This window comes from Scyliorhinus torazame, chromosome 9 (assembly GCF_047496885.1).
Source record: "Scyliorhinus torazame isolate Kashiwa2021f chromosome 9, sScyTor2.1, whole genome shotgun sequence".
NCBI classification, from domain to species: Eukaryota; Metazoa; Chordata; class Chondrichthyes; order Carcharhiniformes; family Scyliorhinidae; genus Scyliorhinus; species Scyliorhinus torazame.
Genome location: NC_092715.1, coordinates 24,580,540 through 24,593,856, shown reverse-complemented (window position 1 = coordinate 24,593,856; position 13,317 = coordinate 24,580,540). Strand labels below are relative to the sequence as shown.

Here is a 13,317-nt window from a genome sequence, read left to right as displayed (position 1 = left end):
CAAGGGCCTACATAGCAAATTACTATGTTTAGTTAAAGTGTATAGGATTGCAGGTAGTGGCTCGAGATGCATAGAAAGATGACCAGAAGCAAAGAATTGGAATAAATGGGTCCTTTTCCGAATGGCAGGCAGTGACTAGTGGGTAGCACAGGTATCTGTGATAGACCCCAGCTGTACACATTATTTATTAATGACTTGGACAAGGGAACTAAATGTATTATCTCCAAATTTGCAGATGATACAAAGTTGGGTGGGAGGATGAGCTGTGAGGAGGATGCAGAGATGCTTCAGCAGGAATTGGACAGGCTGAGTGAGTGGGCGCATGCATTGCAAATGCAGTATTAATGTGGATAAATGCAAGGTTATCTGCTTCGGGAGCAAAAATAGGAAGGCAGATTATTATTTGAATGGGTGTAAATTGAGAGAGGTGGATACTCATCGAGACCTTGGTATCCTCGTGTATTAGTTGCTGAAAGTTAGCAGGCAGTAAAGAAGGCAAATGGTATGTTGGCCTTCATAGCAAGAGGATTTGAGAATAGGAATAGGGATGTTTTACTGCAATTGTATAGGGTGTTGGTGAGGCCATAGTGGAATAGTGTGTGGTTTTGGTGTCCTTATCTGAGGAAGGATGTTCTTGCTATGAAGGGAGTGCAGCGAAGGTTTATCGTAGATCATAGAATTTAGAATGCAGAAGGAGGCCATTTGGCCCACTGAGTCTGCACCGGCCCTCATAAAGAGCACCCTACTCAAGCCCATGTATCTACCCTACTCCGTAACCCAGTAACCCCCACCTAACCTTTTTGGGCACGAAGGGCAATTTAGCATGGCCAATCCACCTAACCCGCACATCTTGGACTGTGGGAGGAAACCGGAGCACCCGGAGGAAACCCACGCTAACACAGGGAGAACGTGAAGACTCCGCACAGACAGTAACCCAGCCGGGAATCGAACCTGGGACCCTGGAGCTGTGAAGCAACTGTGCTACTGTGCCGCCCAAGGCTGATTTCTGGGATGACAGGACTGTCATATGAGGAAAGATTAAGTCGGTTAGTATTATATTCATTGGAGTTTCGAAGAATGAGAGGGGATCTCACTAAAACTCATAAAATTCTAACAGGATTATACTGAGTAGATTCAGAAAGAATGTTCCCAATGGTGGTGGAGTCCAGAACTAGGGGTCATAGTTTGAGGATAAGGGGTGAATCTTTTAGGACTGAGGTGAGGAGAAATTTCTTCACCCAGAGAGTGGTGAATCTGTGGAATTCACTGCCACAGAAAGTAGTTGAGGCCAAAACGTTGTGTAATTTCAAGAAGGAATTAGATACAGCTCTTGGGGCTGAAGGGATCAAGGGATATGGGGGGGGAAGGCGGGATGAGGATATTGAGTTTGATGATCAGCCATGATCACAATGAACAGCGGAGCAGGCTCGAAGGGCCGAATGGCCTCTCCTGCTTCTATTTTCTATGCACGTTTCTATGTAAACTGCTTCACATTTCTCAATATTAAATTCCACCTGACACTTGTTTGCCCATTCTGCTAGCTTATCTATGCCCTGTTCCAGTTGAATATCATCCTCATTGGTTGTTACATCTGAAAATTTGGCAAATATACAAATTTTATTCTATCCCAATATCTAGGTCATATCAAAAAAGCATTGTTCTTAGGAATACCACTATCACGATCCAGTCTGAAAAACATTAATAGGGCCATAGAGCACTTGGGCAAGGAGGTTATGTTGAAATTATACTAGTTAGACTTCAGCTGGATTATTGTGCACAGTTCTGGGCGTCACACTACAGGATGGATGTAAACACATTGGAGAGAGTGTATAAGGTTTACAAAGATGGTTCCAAGGAAGAGAAACTTCAGTTAGGACAGATTGGAGAGGTTGGGACTGTTCACTTTGGAGAATCGTAGAATCATATAATTTACAGTGCAGAAGAAGGCCATTCGGCCCATCGAGTCTGCACTGCCCCTTGGAAAGAGCACCCTATTTAAGCCCACACCTCCACCCTATCCATGTAACCCAGTAACCTCTCATCTTTTATGGACACGAAGGACAGTTTAAGCATGGCTAATTCACCTAACCTGCACATCTTTGGACTGTGGGAGGAATCCGGAGCACCCGGAGGTAACCCACGCAGACACGGGGAGAACGTGCAGACTCTGCACAGACAACGACCCAAGCCGGGAATCGAACATGGAACCCTGGAGCTGTGAAGCAACAGTGCTAACCACTGAGATGAAGCTAAAAGGAGATTTGATAGAGATGTTCAAAATCATGAGGGGCTATAGATAAGCAGATAGGGATAAACTGCTCCCGCTCGTAAAAGGATCGAGAACGAGAGGGCACAGATTTAAAGTGATGTGAAAAAGAAGCAAATGCGATGTGAGAAGAACTTTTTTCACAGTGAGCGGTTCGGGTTTGGAAATCACTGCGTGTCATTGTGGTGGAGGCAGGTTGTGTCGAGGCAGACATTTATGTCATACTTTGTCAAACACGTTCTTAAAAAGTCCACATAGACATAATTCACAGCCTTCAATTCATCAACTTTCTCTGCTACTTCATCAAAAAGTTCAAATAGATTAGTAAAACATATTCTGCCTCAAAGATTTATGCATGTACAGGACATTCAAGATTAAGGTTATCCCTGAGGAAGTGGAAGTTTAGTTCTAAAAGAAAGAAACCTCAGGTTTTTTACGCTGTTCTTTTTTCAGTGACCCCAACCTCCTGGTCTTCTCTTAAAGATGTTGACTCCTTGCTGCGTTTTAGCTCTTAAGTTTTAAAATACTTCCAGAACCTCTGCCAAGTGACCATTTTACTGTCAGTTTAGTTGGCAGTTTGACTATGGTTCCAATCCCGTCATTACCCTGAAACACAGCTAAGTGAATACTCCCAACGAGACTCACTGCAGGGAACAGGAAGTTGAACTTTGGACGAGTGTGCTCTCCCTGCCGAAATGCGTCTGAGGACAATTTCAGTTATATTTTCCTTTAGTTACTGCATGGTACACTGACTTAAACCAGCATACCTCATCCCAAGTCCTTTTGAAATAAATATAAACAGACCATAAAAAATGACCTGGAGCTAGTGAACCTCCATTAAACAAGATAAATGTTTTCAAACAGTAGTCTAGGTTCAGATCCTCCAGTACCATCACTTGTGAGCTGTGGGACGACACCCATATTTCTGTTTAGTTTGTACTAACCTCTTGTTTGTTGTTTCTTGGATAGCCGGAAGCCATTCCTTCTGTGCTAGTGGAAGATGACATGGAGCCAAGTGATTCCCGACGCCACTGAGACAGTCCATTACTTTCAGATAGGTCTAGCGAGTGAAAAAAAAGAATTATTATTGTTTCAGCATAAAATTCTTCCCTGCAACTGTTTACGTTGTAAAGTAATCTAGTGCTGCATAAAATTATGATACCTGCATTTGCTAGAAAAGTAGTAGGCATGGTTAATTTGATTTAGAAAATAGATTTTTTGGGGGGGGGGGGGGGGGGAAAGAGGATTTTCCAGCCCCTCCCGCTGAAGGGATCGTCCTGGCCTGCCGACGGCAAGCGCCTGGGTCCCAGGTTCGATTCCCGGCTTGGGTCACTGTCTGTGCGGAGTCTGCACGTTCTCCCAGTGTCTGCGTGGGTTTCCTCCGGGTGCTCCGCTTTCCTACCACAATTCTTGAAAGACATGCTATTAGGTGGATTAGACATTCTGAATTCTCCCTCTGTGTACCCGAACAGGCACAGGAGTGTGGCGACTAGGGGATTTTCACAGTAACCACATTGCGGTGTTAATGTAAGCCTACTTGTGACAATAATAAAGATTATTATTATTAAGAGCACTGCCACAGAATCGCCGTGGATGTGAACAATGGGAAACCCCATTGACAATTGCGGGACCGAAAGATGACGCCATTGGGAGGGGGCGAATCCTGCCCATGCATTCTAAAAAGGTCATGCCTGAAACATGTTCCATTCCAAATTGAATGTGGGGATTTGTTGCAAGGGGAATGGAATATAAAAGTTCTACATGCATCTCTACAACCCCACACAACCACTCTACAACTTTTATTTTATTATTTTGTGGAATGTGGACGCTGCTGATAAAGCCAGCATTTATTATCCATCCCTCATTGTCCTCGAGAAGGTAGTGGTGAGCCATTCTTCTTGAGCATCTGCAGTCCATTTTGTGCAGATACACCCACAGTGCTGCTAAATTTTCAGACTGAATCTGGCAATAAATACGCCTGTGGTCTACTATATTATTATCAAGTTCCGTCAGTACACCAAGAAATTAATGGAAGCAATCTAGATCTGTTCCTTAGAATATCAGCCACAGGTGAAGGAAAAAACCTGTGATCAAACTTGAATTAGTGCAGCTGTGGACTATTTGCTATGTTCTAATTCATCAATAATGTTGTAGTCACTTCCTGTCTCTTGTTCGGTTTCAAGCCTGTATGCTTTCCCTCCCCATTTTCCTGATGTTGAAATCAAGTTGTTAGTCGAATGAGGAGGTTTGAACAGTTTGGGCCCACACTCTGAGTTTAGAAGAATGAGAGATCATCAAATTGAAGTATACAAGATGATAAAAGGTATGGATAAAGTAGATGTGGAGCAGATGCTTCAATGGGGCATTCTGGAACGAGAAGCTGTAGACTTAAGATAAGGGGTAGCAAATTTAAAGTGGAGATGAGGAGAAACTACTTCTCCCAAAGGGTTGTGAATCTGTGGAATTCGCTACCTCAGAGTGCGGTGGATGCTGGGCAGCGAGTAAATTTTAGGAGGATTTAGACAGATTTTTAATTAATAATGGGTTGAAGGGTTATGGAGAACTGGCAGGACGGTGGAGTTAAGGTGGAGCAGGCCTGATGGGCCAAATAACCTATTCTGTTCCTATATCTTATGAACTTATTCCACGGTCTCCCACTTTCACAGCTCAAATTTGACGGCTTCTGATCACTAATCCCCAAGTGGGCAGCACAGTGGCACAGTGACTAGCACTACTGCCTCAGAGAGCCAGGGACCCGGGCTCACTTCCGGCCTTGGGTCACTGTCCGTGTGGAGTTTGCACGTTCTCCTCGTGTCTGCATGGGTTTCCTCTGGGTGCTCCAGTTTCCTCCCACTGTCCAAAGGTGTGCAGCTTTGGTGGATTGGCCATGCTAGATTGCCCCTTAGTGTCGGGGGATGTGCAGATTAGGTTATAGGGTTTCGGGGATCGGGTGGGGTGGATGGTGGAGTGGACATGGGTAGGGTGCTCTTTCGAAGGGTCGGTACAAGCTCGATGGGCCAAGTGGTCTCCTTCTGCACTGCAGAGATTCTATGACTGTCTCCTTTCCTTTTTGGTGTCCTGCACATTGGACTTTGCCACCCTGGATTCTCGGTCACTAAATTGCAAATGTTGAGATGAAATCCAGGCTTATTGAACCTTCCCTACTCGAATTCTGTTTTTTGGCAGGAAAGAAATCTGTGTGACTCTTCCTCCTACAACAAACAACACTTTTAAATGCAGCTTGACACCCAATCTAACTGATAAATGGCAGAATAGACTAGAGGGACTGGATGGTCTCCTCCTGCTCATATCTAATAAATCTTAATGAAGTTATTTCATCAGGCTTCCTACACTTTGACTTTATCACTGTACTGTGAAGCAGATCATATTGGCCCTTTATCTGGATCTTAGCAAAAATTAGACACCTGCTGAATCTTAGCTCTAAACAGAAGGGGCGTGTTTCTCGGCGACAGGCCATTCGCTGGCGGCGGGATTCTCCGGCCTCGTGTTTCTCGGCGACAGGCCGTTTGCTGGCGGCGGGATTCTCCAGCCTCCTGGCCGTGTTTCTCGGCGACAGGCCGTTCGCTGGCGGCGGGATTCTCCAGCCTCCTGGCCGTGTTTCTCGGCGGCAGGCCGTTCGCTGGCGGCGGGATTCTCCGGCCTCCTGTTTCTCGGCGACAGGCCGTTCGCTGGAGGCGGGATTCTCCGGCCTCCCGGCCGCGTGTTTCTCGGCGGCAGGCCGTTCGCTGGCGGCGGGATACTCCAGCCTCCCGGCCGCGTGTTTCTCGGCAGCAGGCCGCTTGCTGGCGGCGGGATTCTCCAGCCTCCCAGCCTCGTGTTTCTCGGCGACAGGCCATTCGCTGGCGGCGGGATTCTCCAGCCTCCCGGCCGCGTGTTTCTCGGCTGCAGGCCGTTCGCTGGCGGCGGGATACTCCAGCTTCCCGGCCGCGTGTTTCTCAGCAGCAGGCCGCTTGCTGGCGGCGGGATTCTCCAGCCTCCCAGCCTCGTGTTTCTCGGCGACAGGCCATTTGCTGGCGGCGGGATTCTCCAGCCTCCCGGCCGCGTGTTTCTCGGCGACAGGCCATTCGCTGGCGGCGGGATTCTCCAGCCTCCCGGCCTCGTGTTTCTCGGCTGCAGGCCGTTCGCTGGCGGCGGGATTCTCCAGCCTCCCGTCCTCGTGTTTCTCGGCTGCAGGCCGTTTGCTGGCGGCGGGACTCTCCGGCCTCCTGGCCGCGTGTTTCTCGGCGGCAGGCCGTTCGCTGGCGGCAGGATTCTCCGGCCTCCCGTTTCTCGGCGGCAGGCCGCTCGTTGGCGGCGGGATTCTCCGGCCTCCCGGCCACGTGTTTCTCGGCGGCAGGCCGTTCGCTGGAGGCGGGACTCTCCGGCCTCCCGGCCACATGTTTCTCGGCGGCAGGCCGTTCGCTGGCGGCGGGATACTCCAGCCTCCCGGCCGCGTGTTTCTCGGCAGCAGGCCGCTTGCTGGCGGCGGGATTCTCCAGCCTCCCAGCCTCGTGTTTCTCGGCGACAGGCCATTCGCTGGCGGCGGGATTCTCCAGCCTCCCGGCCGCGTGTTTCTCGGCTGCAGGCCGTTCGCTGGCGGTGGGATACTCCAGCCTCCCGGCCGCGTGTTTCTCAGCAGCAGGCCGCTTGCTGGCGGCGGGATTCTCCAGCCTCCCAGCCTCGTGTTTCTCGGCGACAGGCCATTTGCTGGTGGCGGGATTCTCCAGCCTCCCGGCCGCGTGTTTCTCGGCGACAGGCCATTTGCTGGCGGCGGGATTCTCCAGCCTCCCGGCCTCGTGTTTCTCGGCGACAGGCCATTCGCTGGCGGCGGGATTCTCCAGCCTCCCGGCCTCGTGTTTCTCGGCTGCAGGCCGTTTGCTGGCGGCGGGACTCTCCGGCCTCCCGGCCGCGTGTTTCTCGGCGGCAGGCCGTTCGCTGGCGGCAGGATTCTCCGGCCTCCCGTTTCTCGGCGGCAGGCCGCTCGTTGGCGGCGGGATTCTCCGGCCTCCCGGCCACGTGTTTCTCGGCGGCAGGCCGTTCGCTGGAGGCGGGACTCTCCGGCCTCCCGGCCACATGTTTCTCGGCGGCAGGCCGTTCGCTGGAGGCGGGACTCTCCGGCCTCCCGGCCGCGTGTTTCTCGGCGGCAGGACTCTCCGGCCTCCCGGCCGCATGTTTCTCGGCGGCAGGCCGTTCGCTGGAGGCGGGACTCTCCGGCCTCCCGGCCGCATGTTTCTCGGCGGCAGGCCGTTCGCTGGAGGCGGGACTCTCCGGCCTCCCGGCAACGTGTTTCTCGGCGGCAGGCCGTTCGCTGGCGGCGGGATTCTCCGGCCTCCTGTTTCTCGGCGACAGGCCATTCGCTGGCGGCGGGATTCTCCGGCCTCCCGGCCGCGTGTTTCTCGGCTGCAGGCCGTTCGCTGGCGGCGGGATACTCCAGCCTCCCGGCCGCGTGTTTCTCGGCAGCAGGCCGCTTGCTGGCGGCGGGATTCTCCAGCCTCCCAGCCTCGTGTTTCTCGGCGACAGGCCATTCGCTGGCGGCGGGATACTCCAGCCTCCGGGCCGCGTGTTTCTCGGCAGCAGGCCGCTTGCTGGCGGCGGGATTCTCCAGCCTCCCAGCCTCGTGTTTCTCGGCGACAGGCCATTTGCTGGCGGCGGGATTCTCCAGCCTCCCGGCCGCGTGTTTCTCGGCGACAGGCCATTCGCTGGCGGCGGGATTCTCCAGCCTCCCGGCCTCGTGTTTCTCGGCGACAGGCCATTCGCTGGCGGCGGGATTCTCCAGCCTCCCGGCCTCGTGTTTCTCGGCTGCAGGCCGTTCGCTGGCGGCGGGATTCTCCAGCCTCCCGTCCTCGTGTTTCTCGGCTGCAGGCCATTCGCTGGCGGCGGGATTCTCCAGCCTCCCGTCCTCGTGTTTCTCGGCTGCAGGCCGTTCGCTGGCGGCGGGATTCTCCAGCCTCCCGGCCTCGTGTTTCTCGGCTGCAGGCCGTTCGCTGGCGGCGGGATTCTCCAGCCTCCCGTCCTCGTGTTTCTCGGCTGCAGGCCATTCGCTGGCGGCGGGATTCTTCAGCCTCCCGGCATAGTGTTTCTCGGCTGCAGGCCGTTTGCTGGCGGCGGGACTCTCCGGCCTCCCGGCCGCGTGTTTCTCGGCGGCAGGCCGTTTGCTGGCGGCGGGACTCTCCGGCCTCCCGGCCGCGTGTTTCTCGGCTGCAGGCCGTTCGCTGGCGGCAGGATTCTCCGGCCTCCCGGCCGCGTGTTTCTCGGCGGCAGGCCGTTTGCTGGCGGCGGGACTCTCCGGCCTCCCGGCCGCGTGTTTCTCGGCGGCAGGCCGTTCGCTGGCGGCAGGATTCTCCGGCCTCCCGGCCGCGTGTTTCTCGGCGGCAGGCCGCTCGTTGGCGGCGGGATTCTCCGGCCTCCCGGCCACGTGTTTCTCGGCGGCAGGCCGTTCGCTGGAGGCGGGACTCTCCGGCCTCCCGGCCGCATGTTTCTCGGCGGCAGGCCGTTCGCTGGAGGCGGGACTCTCCGGCCTCCCGGCCGCATGTTTCTCGGCGGCAGGCCGTTCGCTGGAGGCGGGACTCTCCGGCCTCCCGGCCGCGTGTTTCTCGGCGGCAGGACTCTCCGGCCTCCCGGCCGCATGTTTCTCGGCGGCAGGCCGTTCGCTGGAGGCGGGACTCTCCGGCCTCCCGGCCGCATGTTTCTCGGCGGCAGGCCGTTCGCTGGAGGCGGGACTCTCCGGCCTCCCGGCCGCATGTTTCTCGGCGGCAGGCCGTTCGCTGGAGGCGGGACTCTCCGGCCTCCCGGCCGCGTGTTTCTCGGCGGCAGGACTCTCCGGCCTCCCGGCCGCATGTTTCTCGGCGGCAGGCCGTTCGCTGGAGGCGGGACTCTCCGGCCTCCCGGCCGCATGTTTCTCGGCGGCAGGCCGTTCGCTGGAGGCGGGACTCTCCGGCCTCCCGGCCGCGTGTTTCTCGGCGGCAGGCCGTTCGCTGGAGGCGGGATTCTCCAGCCTCCCAGCCTCGTGTTTCTCGGCAGCAGGCCGCTTGCTGGCGGCGGGATTCTCCAGCCTCCCAGCCTCGTGTTTCTCGGCGACAGGCCATTTGCTGGCGGCGGGATTCTCCAGCCTCCCGGCCGCGTGTTTCTCGGCGACAGGCCATTCGCTGGCGGCGGGATTCTCCAGCCTCCCGGCCGCGTGTTTCTCGGCGACAGGCCATTCGCTGGCGGCGGGATTCTCCAGCCTCCCGGCCTCGTGTTTCTCGGCTGCAGGCCGTTCGCTGGCGGCGGGATTCTCCAGCCTCCCGTCCTCGTGTTTCTCGGCTGCAGGCCGTTTGCTGGCGGCGGGACTCTCCGGCCTCCTGGCCGCGTGTTTCTCGGCGGCAGGCCGTTCGCTGGCGGCAGGATTCTCCGGCCTCCCGTTTCTCGGCGGCAGGCCGCTCGTTGGCGGCGGGATTCTCCGGCCTCCCGGCCACGTGTTTCTCGGCGGCAGGCCGTTCGCTGGAGGCGGGACTCTCCGGCCTCCCGGCCACATGTTTCTCGGCGGCAGGCCGTTCGCTGGCGGCGGGATACTCCAGCCTCCCGGCCGCGTGTTTCTCGGCAGCAGGCCGCTTGCTGGCGGCGGGATTCTCCAGCCTCCCAGCCTCGTGTTTCTCGGCGACAGGCCATTCGCTGGCGGCGGGATTCTCCAGCCTCCCGGCCGCGTGTTTCTCGGCTGCAGGCCGTTCGCTGGCGGTGGGATACTCCAGCCTCCCGGCCGCGTGTTTCTCAGCAGCAGGCCGCTTGCTGGCGGCGGGATTCTCCAGCCTCCCAGCCTCGTGTTTCTCGGCGACAGGCCATTTGCTGGTGGCGGGATTCTCCAGCCTCCCGGCCGCGTGTTTCTCGGCGACAGGCCATTTGCTGGCGGCGGGATTCTCCAGCCTCCCGGCCTCGTGTTTCTCGGCGACAGGCCATTCGCTGGCGGCGGGATTCTCCAGCCTCCCGGCCTCGTGTTTCTCGGCTGCAGGCCGTTTGCTGGCGGCGGGACTCTCCGGCCTCCCGGCCGCGTGTTTCTCGGCGGCAGGCCGTTCGCTGGCGGCAGGATTCTCCGGCCTCCCGTTTCTCGGCGGCAGGCCGCTCGTTGGCGGCGGGATTCTCCGGCCTCCCGGCCACGTGTTTCTCGGCGGCAGGCCGTTCGCTGGAGGCGGGACTCTCCGGCCTCCCGGCCACATGTTTCTCGGCGGCAGGCCGTTCGCTGGAGGCGGGACTCTCCGGCCTCCCGGCCGCGTGTTTCTCGGCGGCAGGACTCTCCGGCCTCCCGGCCGCATGTTTCTCGGCGGCAGGCCGTTCGCTGGAGGCGGGACTCTCCGGCCTCCCGGCCGCATGTTTCTCGGCGGCAGGCCGTTCGCTGGAGGCGGGACTCTCCGGCCTCCCGGCAACGTGTTTCTCGGCGGCAGGCCGTTCGCTGGCGGCGGGATTCTCCGGCCTCCTGTTTCTCGGCGACAGGCCATTCGCTGGCGGCGGGATTCTCCGGCCTCCCGGCCGCGTGTTTCTCGGCTGCAGGCCGTTCGCTGGCGGCGGGATACTCCAGCCTCCCGGCCGCGTGTTTCTCGGCAGCAGGCCGCTTGCTGGCGGCGGGATTCTCCAGCCTCCCAGCCTCGTGTTTCTCGGCGACAGGCCATTCGCTGGCGGCGGGATACTCCAGCCTCCGGGCCGCGTGTTTCTCGGCAGCAGGCCGCTTGCTGGCGGCGGGATTCTCCAGCCTCCCAGCCTCGTGTTTCTCGGCGACAGGCCATTTGCTGGCGGCGGGATTCTCCAGCCTCCCGGCCGCGTGTTTCTCGGCGACAGGCCATTCGCTGGCGGCGGGATTCTCCAGCCTCCCGGCCTCGTGTTTCTCGGCGACAGGCCATTCGCTGGCGGCGGGATTCTCCAGCCTCCCGGCCTCGTGTTTCTCGGCTGCAGGCCGTTCGCTGGCGGCGGGATTCTCCAGCCTCCCGTCCTCGTGTTTCTCGGCTGCAGGCCATTCGCTGGCGGCGGGATTCTCCAGCCTCCCGTCCTCGTGTTTCTCGGCTGCAGGCCGTTCGCTGGCGGCGGGATTCTCCAGCCTCCCGGCCTCGTGTTTCTCGGCTGCAGGCCGTTCGCTGGCGGCGGGATTCTCCAGCCTCCCGTCCTCGTGTTTCTCGGCTGCAGGCCATTCGCTGGCGGCGGGATTCTTCAGCCTCCCGGCATAGTGTTTCTCGGCTGCAGGCCGTTTGCTGGCGGCGGGACTCTCCGGCCTCCCGGCCGCGTGTTTCTCGGCGGCAGGCCGTTTGCTGGCGGCGGGACTCTCCGGCCTCCCGGCCGCGTGTTTCTCGGCTGCAGGCCGTTCGCTGGCGGCAGGATTCTCCGGCCTCCCGGCCGCGTGTTTCTCGGCGGCAGGCCGTTTGCTGGCGGCGGGACTCTCCGGCCTCCCGGCCGCGTGTTTCTCGGCGGCAGGCCGTTCGCTGGCGGCAGGATTCTCCGGCCTCCCGGCCGCGTGTTTCTCGGCGGCAGGCCGCTCGTTGGCGGCGGGATTCTCCGGCCTCCCGGCCACGTGTTTCTCGGCGGCAGGCCGTTCGCTGGAGGCGGGACTCTCCGGCCTCCCGGCCGCATGTTTCTCGGCGGCAGGCCGTTCGCTGGAGGCGGGACTCTCCGGCCTCCCGGCCGCATGTTTCTCGGCGGCAGGCCGTTCGCTGGAGGCGGGACTCTCCGGCCTCCCGGCCGCGTGTTTCTCGGCGGCAGGACTCTCCGGCCTCCCGGCCGCATGTTTCTCGGCGGCAGGCCGTTCGCTGGAGGCGGGACTCTCCGGCCTCCCGGCCGCATGTTTCTCGGCGGCAGGCCGTTCGCTGGAGGCGGGACTCTCCGGCCTCCCGGCCGCATGTTTCTCGGCGGCAGGCCGTTCGCTGGAGGCGGGACTCTCCGGCCTCCCGGCCGCGTGTTTCTCGGCGGCAGGACTCTCCGGCCTCCCGGCCGCATGTTTCTCGGCGGCAGGCCGTTCGCTGGAGGCGGGACTCTCCGGCCTCCCGGCCGCATGTTTCTCGGCGGCAGGCCGTTCGCTGGAGGCGGGACTCTCCGGCCTCCCGGCCGCGTGTTTCTCGGCGGCAGGCCGTTCGCTGGAGGCGGGATTCTCCAGCCTCCCAGCCTCGTGTTTCTCGGCAGCAGGCCGCTTGCTGGCGGCGGGATTCTCCAGCCTCCCAGCCTCGTGTTTCTCGGCGACAGGCCATTTGCTGGCGGCGGGATTCTCCAGCCTCCCGGCCGCGTGTTTCTCGGCGACAGGCCATTCGCTGGCGGCGGGATTCTCCAGCCTCCTGGCCGCGTGTTTCTCGGCGGCAGGCCGTTTGCTGGCGGCAGGATTCTCCGGCCTCGTGTTTCTCGGCGACAGGCCGTTCGCTGGCGGCGGGATTCTCCAGCCTCCCGGCCACGTGTTTCTCGGCTGCAGGCCGTTTGCTGGCGGCGGGATTCTCCGGCCTCCCGGCCACGTGTTTCTCGGCGGCAGGCCGTTCACTGGCAGTGAGGTTCTCCGGCATACCGGCAGTGTGTTTCTCGGGGACAGGCCGTTCGCTGGAGGCGGGATTCTCTGGCCTCCCGGCCGCATGTTTCTCGGCGGCAGGCCATTCGCTGGAGGCGGGATTCTCCGGCCTCCCGGCCACGTGTTTCTCGGCGGCAGGCCATTCGCTGGAGGCGGCACTCTCCGGCCTCCCGGCCGCATGTTTCTCGGCGGCAGGCCATTCACTGGCGGCAGGATTCTCCGGCCTCCTGGCTGCGTGTTTCTCGGCTGCAGGCCGCTCGCTGGCGGCAGGATGCTCCGGCCTCTCGGCCACGTGTTTCTCGGCGACAGGCCGCTCGTTGACGGCGGGATACTCCAGCCACCTGGCAGCGTGTTTCTCGGCGGCAGGCCGTTCGCTGGAGGCCGGACTCTCTGCCCTCACCGCGTCAATGGGAATTTCAACTGAAGTCACCCCCAAGGTGCTGGGAAATCCACGGGAGGGGGTGCTCTGCGAGCGGGACCGGAGAATCCCGCCGATGTGAACGGGCGGAGAATTCCGGCCTGTAGTTAACGTTTTCAAAGAGTGATA

General features: G+C 59.2%; 1 protein-coding gene across 2 annotated transcripts in view; it reads right to left on the bottom strand.

Annotated features, from left to right (window-relative positions):
- rgs12b (regulator of G protein signaling 12b) overlaps positions 1–13,317 on the bottom strand; it is a 279,570-nt gene that overhangs the window by 83,029 nt on the left and 183,224 nt on the right. For both annotated transcript variants that reach the window (XM_072515711.1, XM_072515712.1), the window contains one exon: positions 3,211–3,326. In XM_072515711.1, the coding sequence (XP_072371812.1) occupies positions 3,211–3,326 (116 nt within the window). The remainder of the gene's footprint in view (positions 1–3,210; positions 3,327–13,317) is intronic.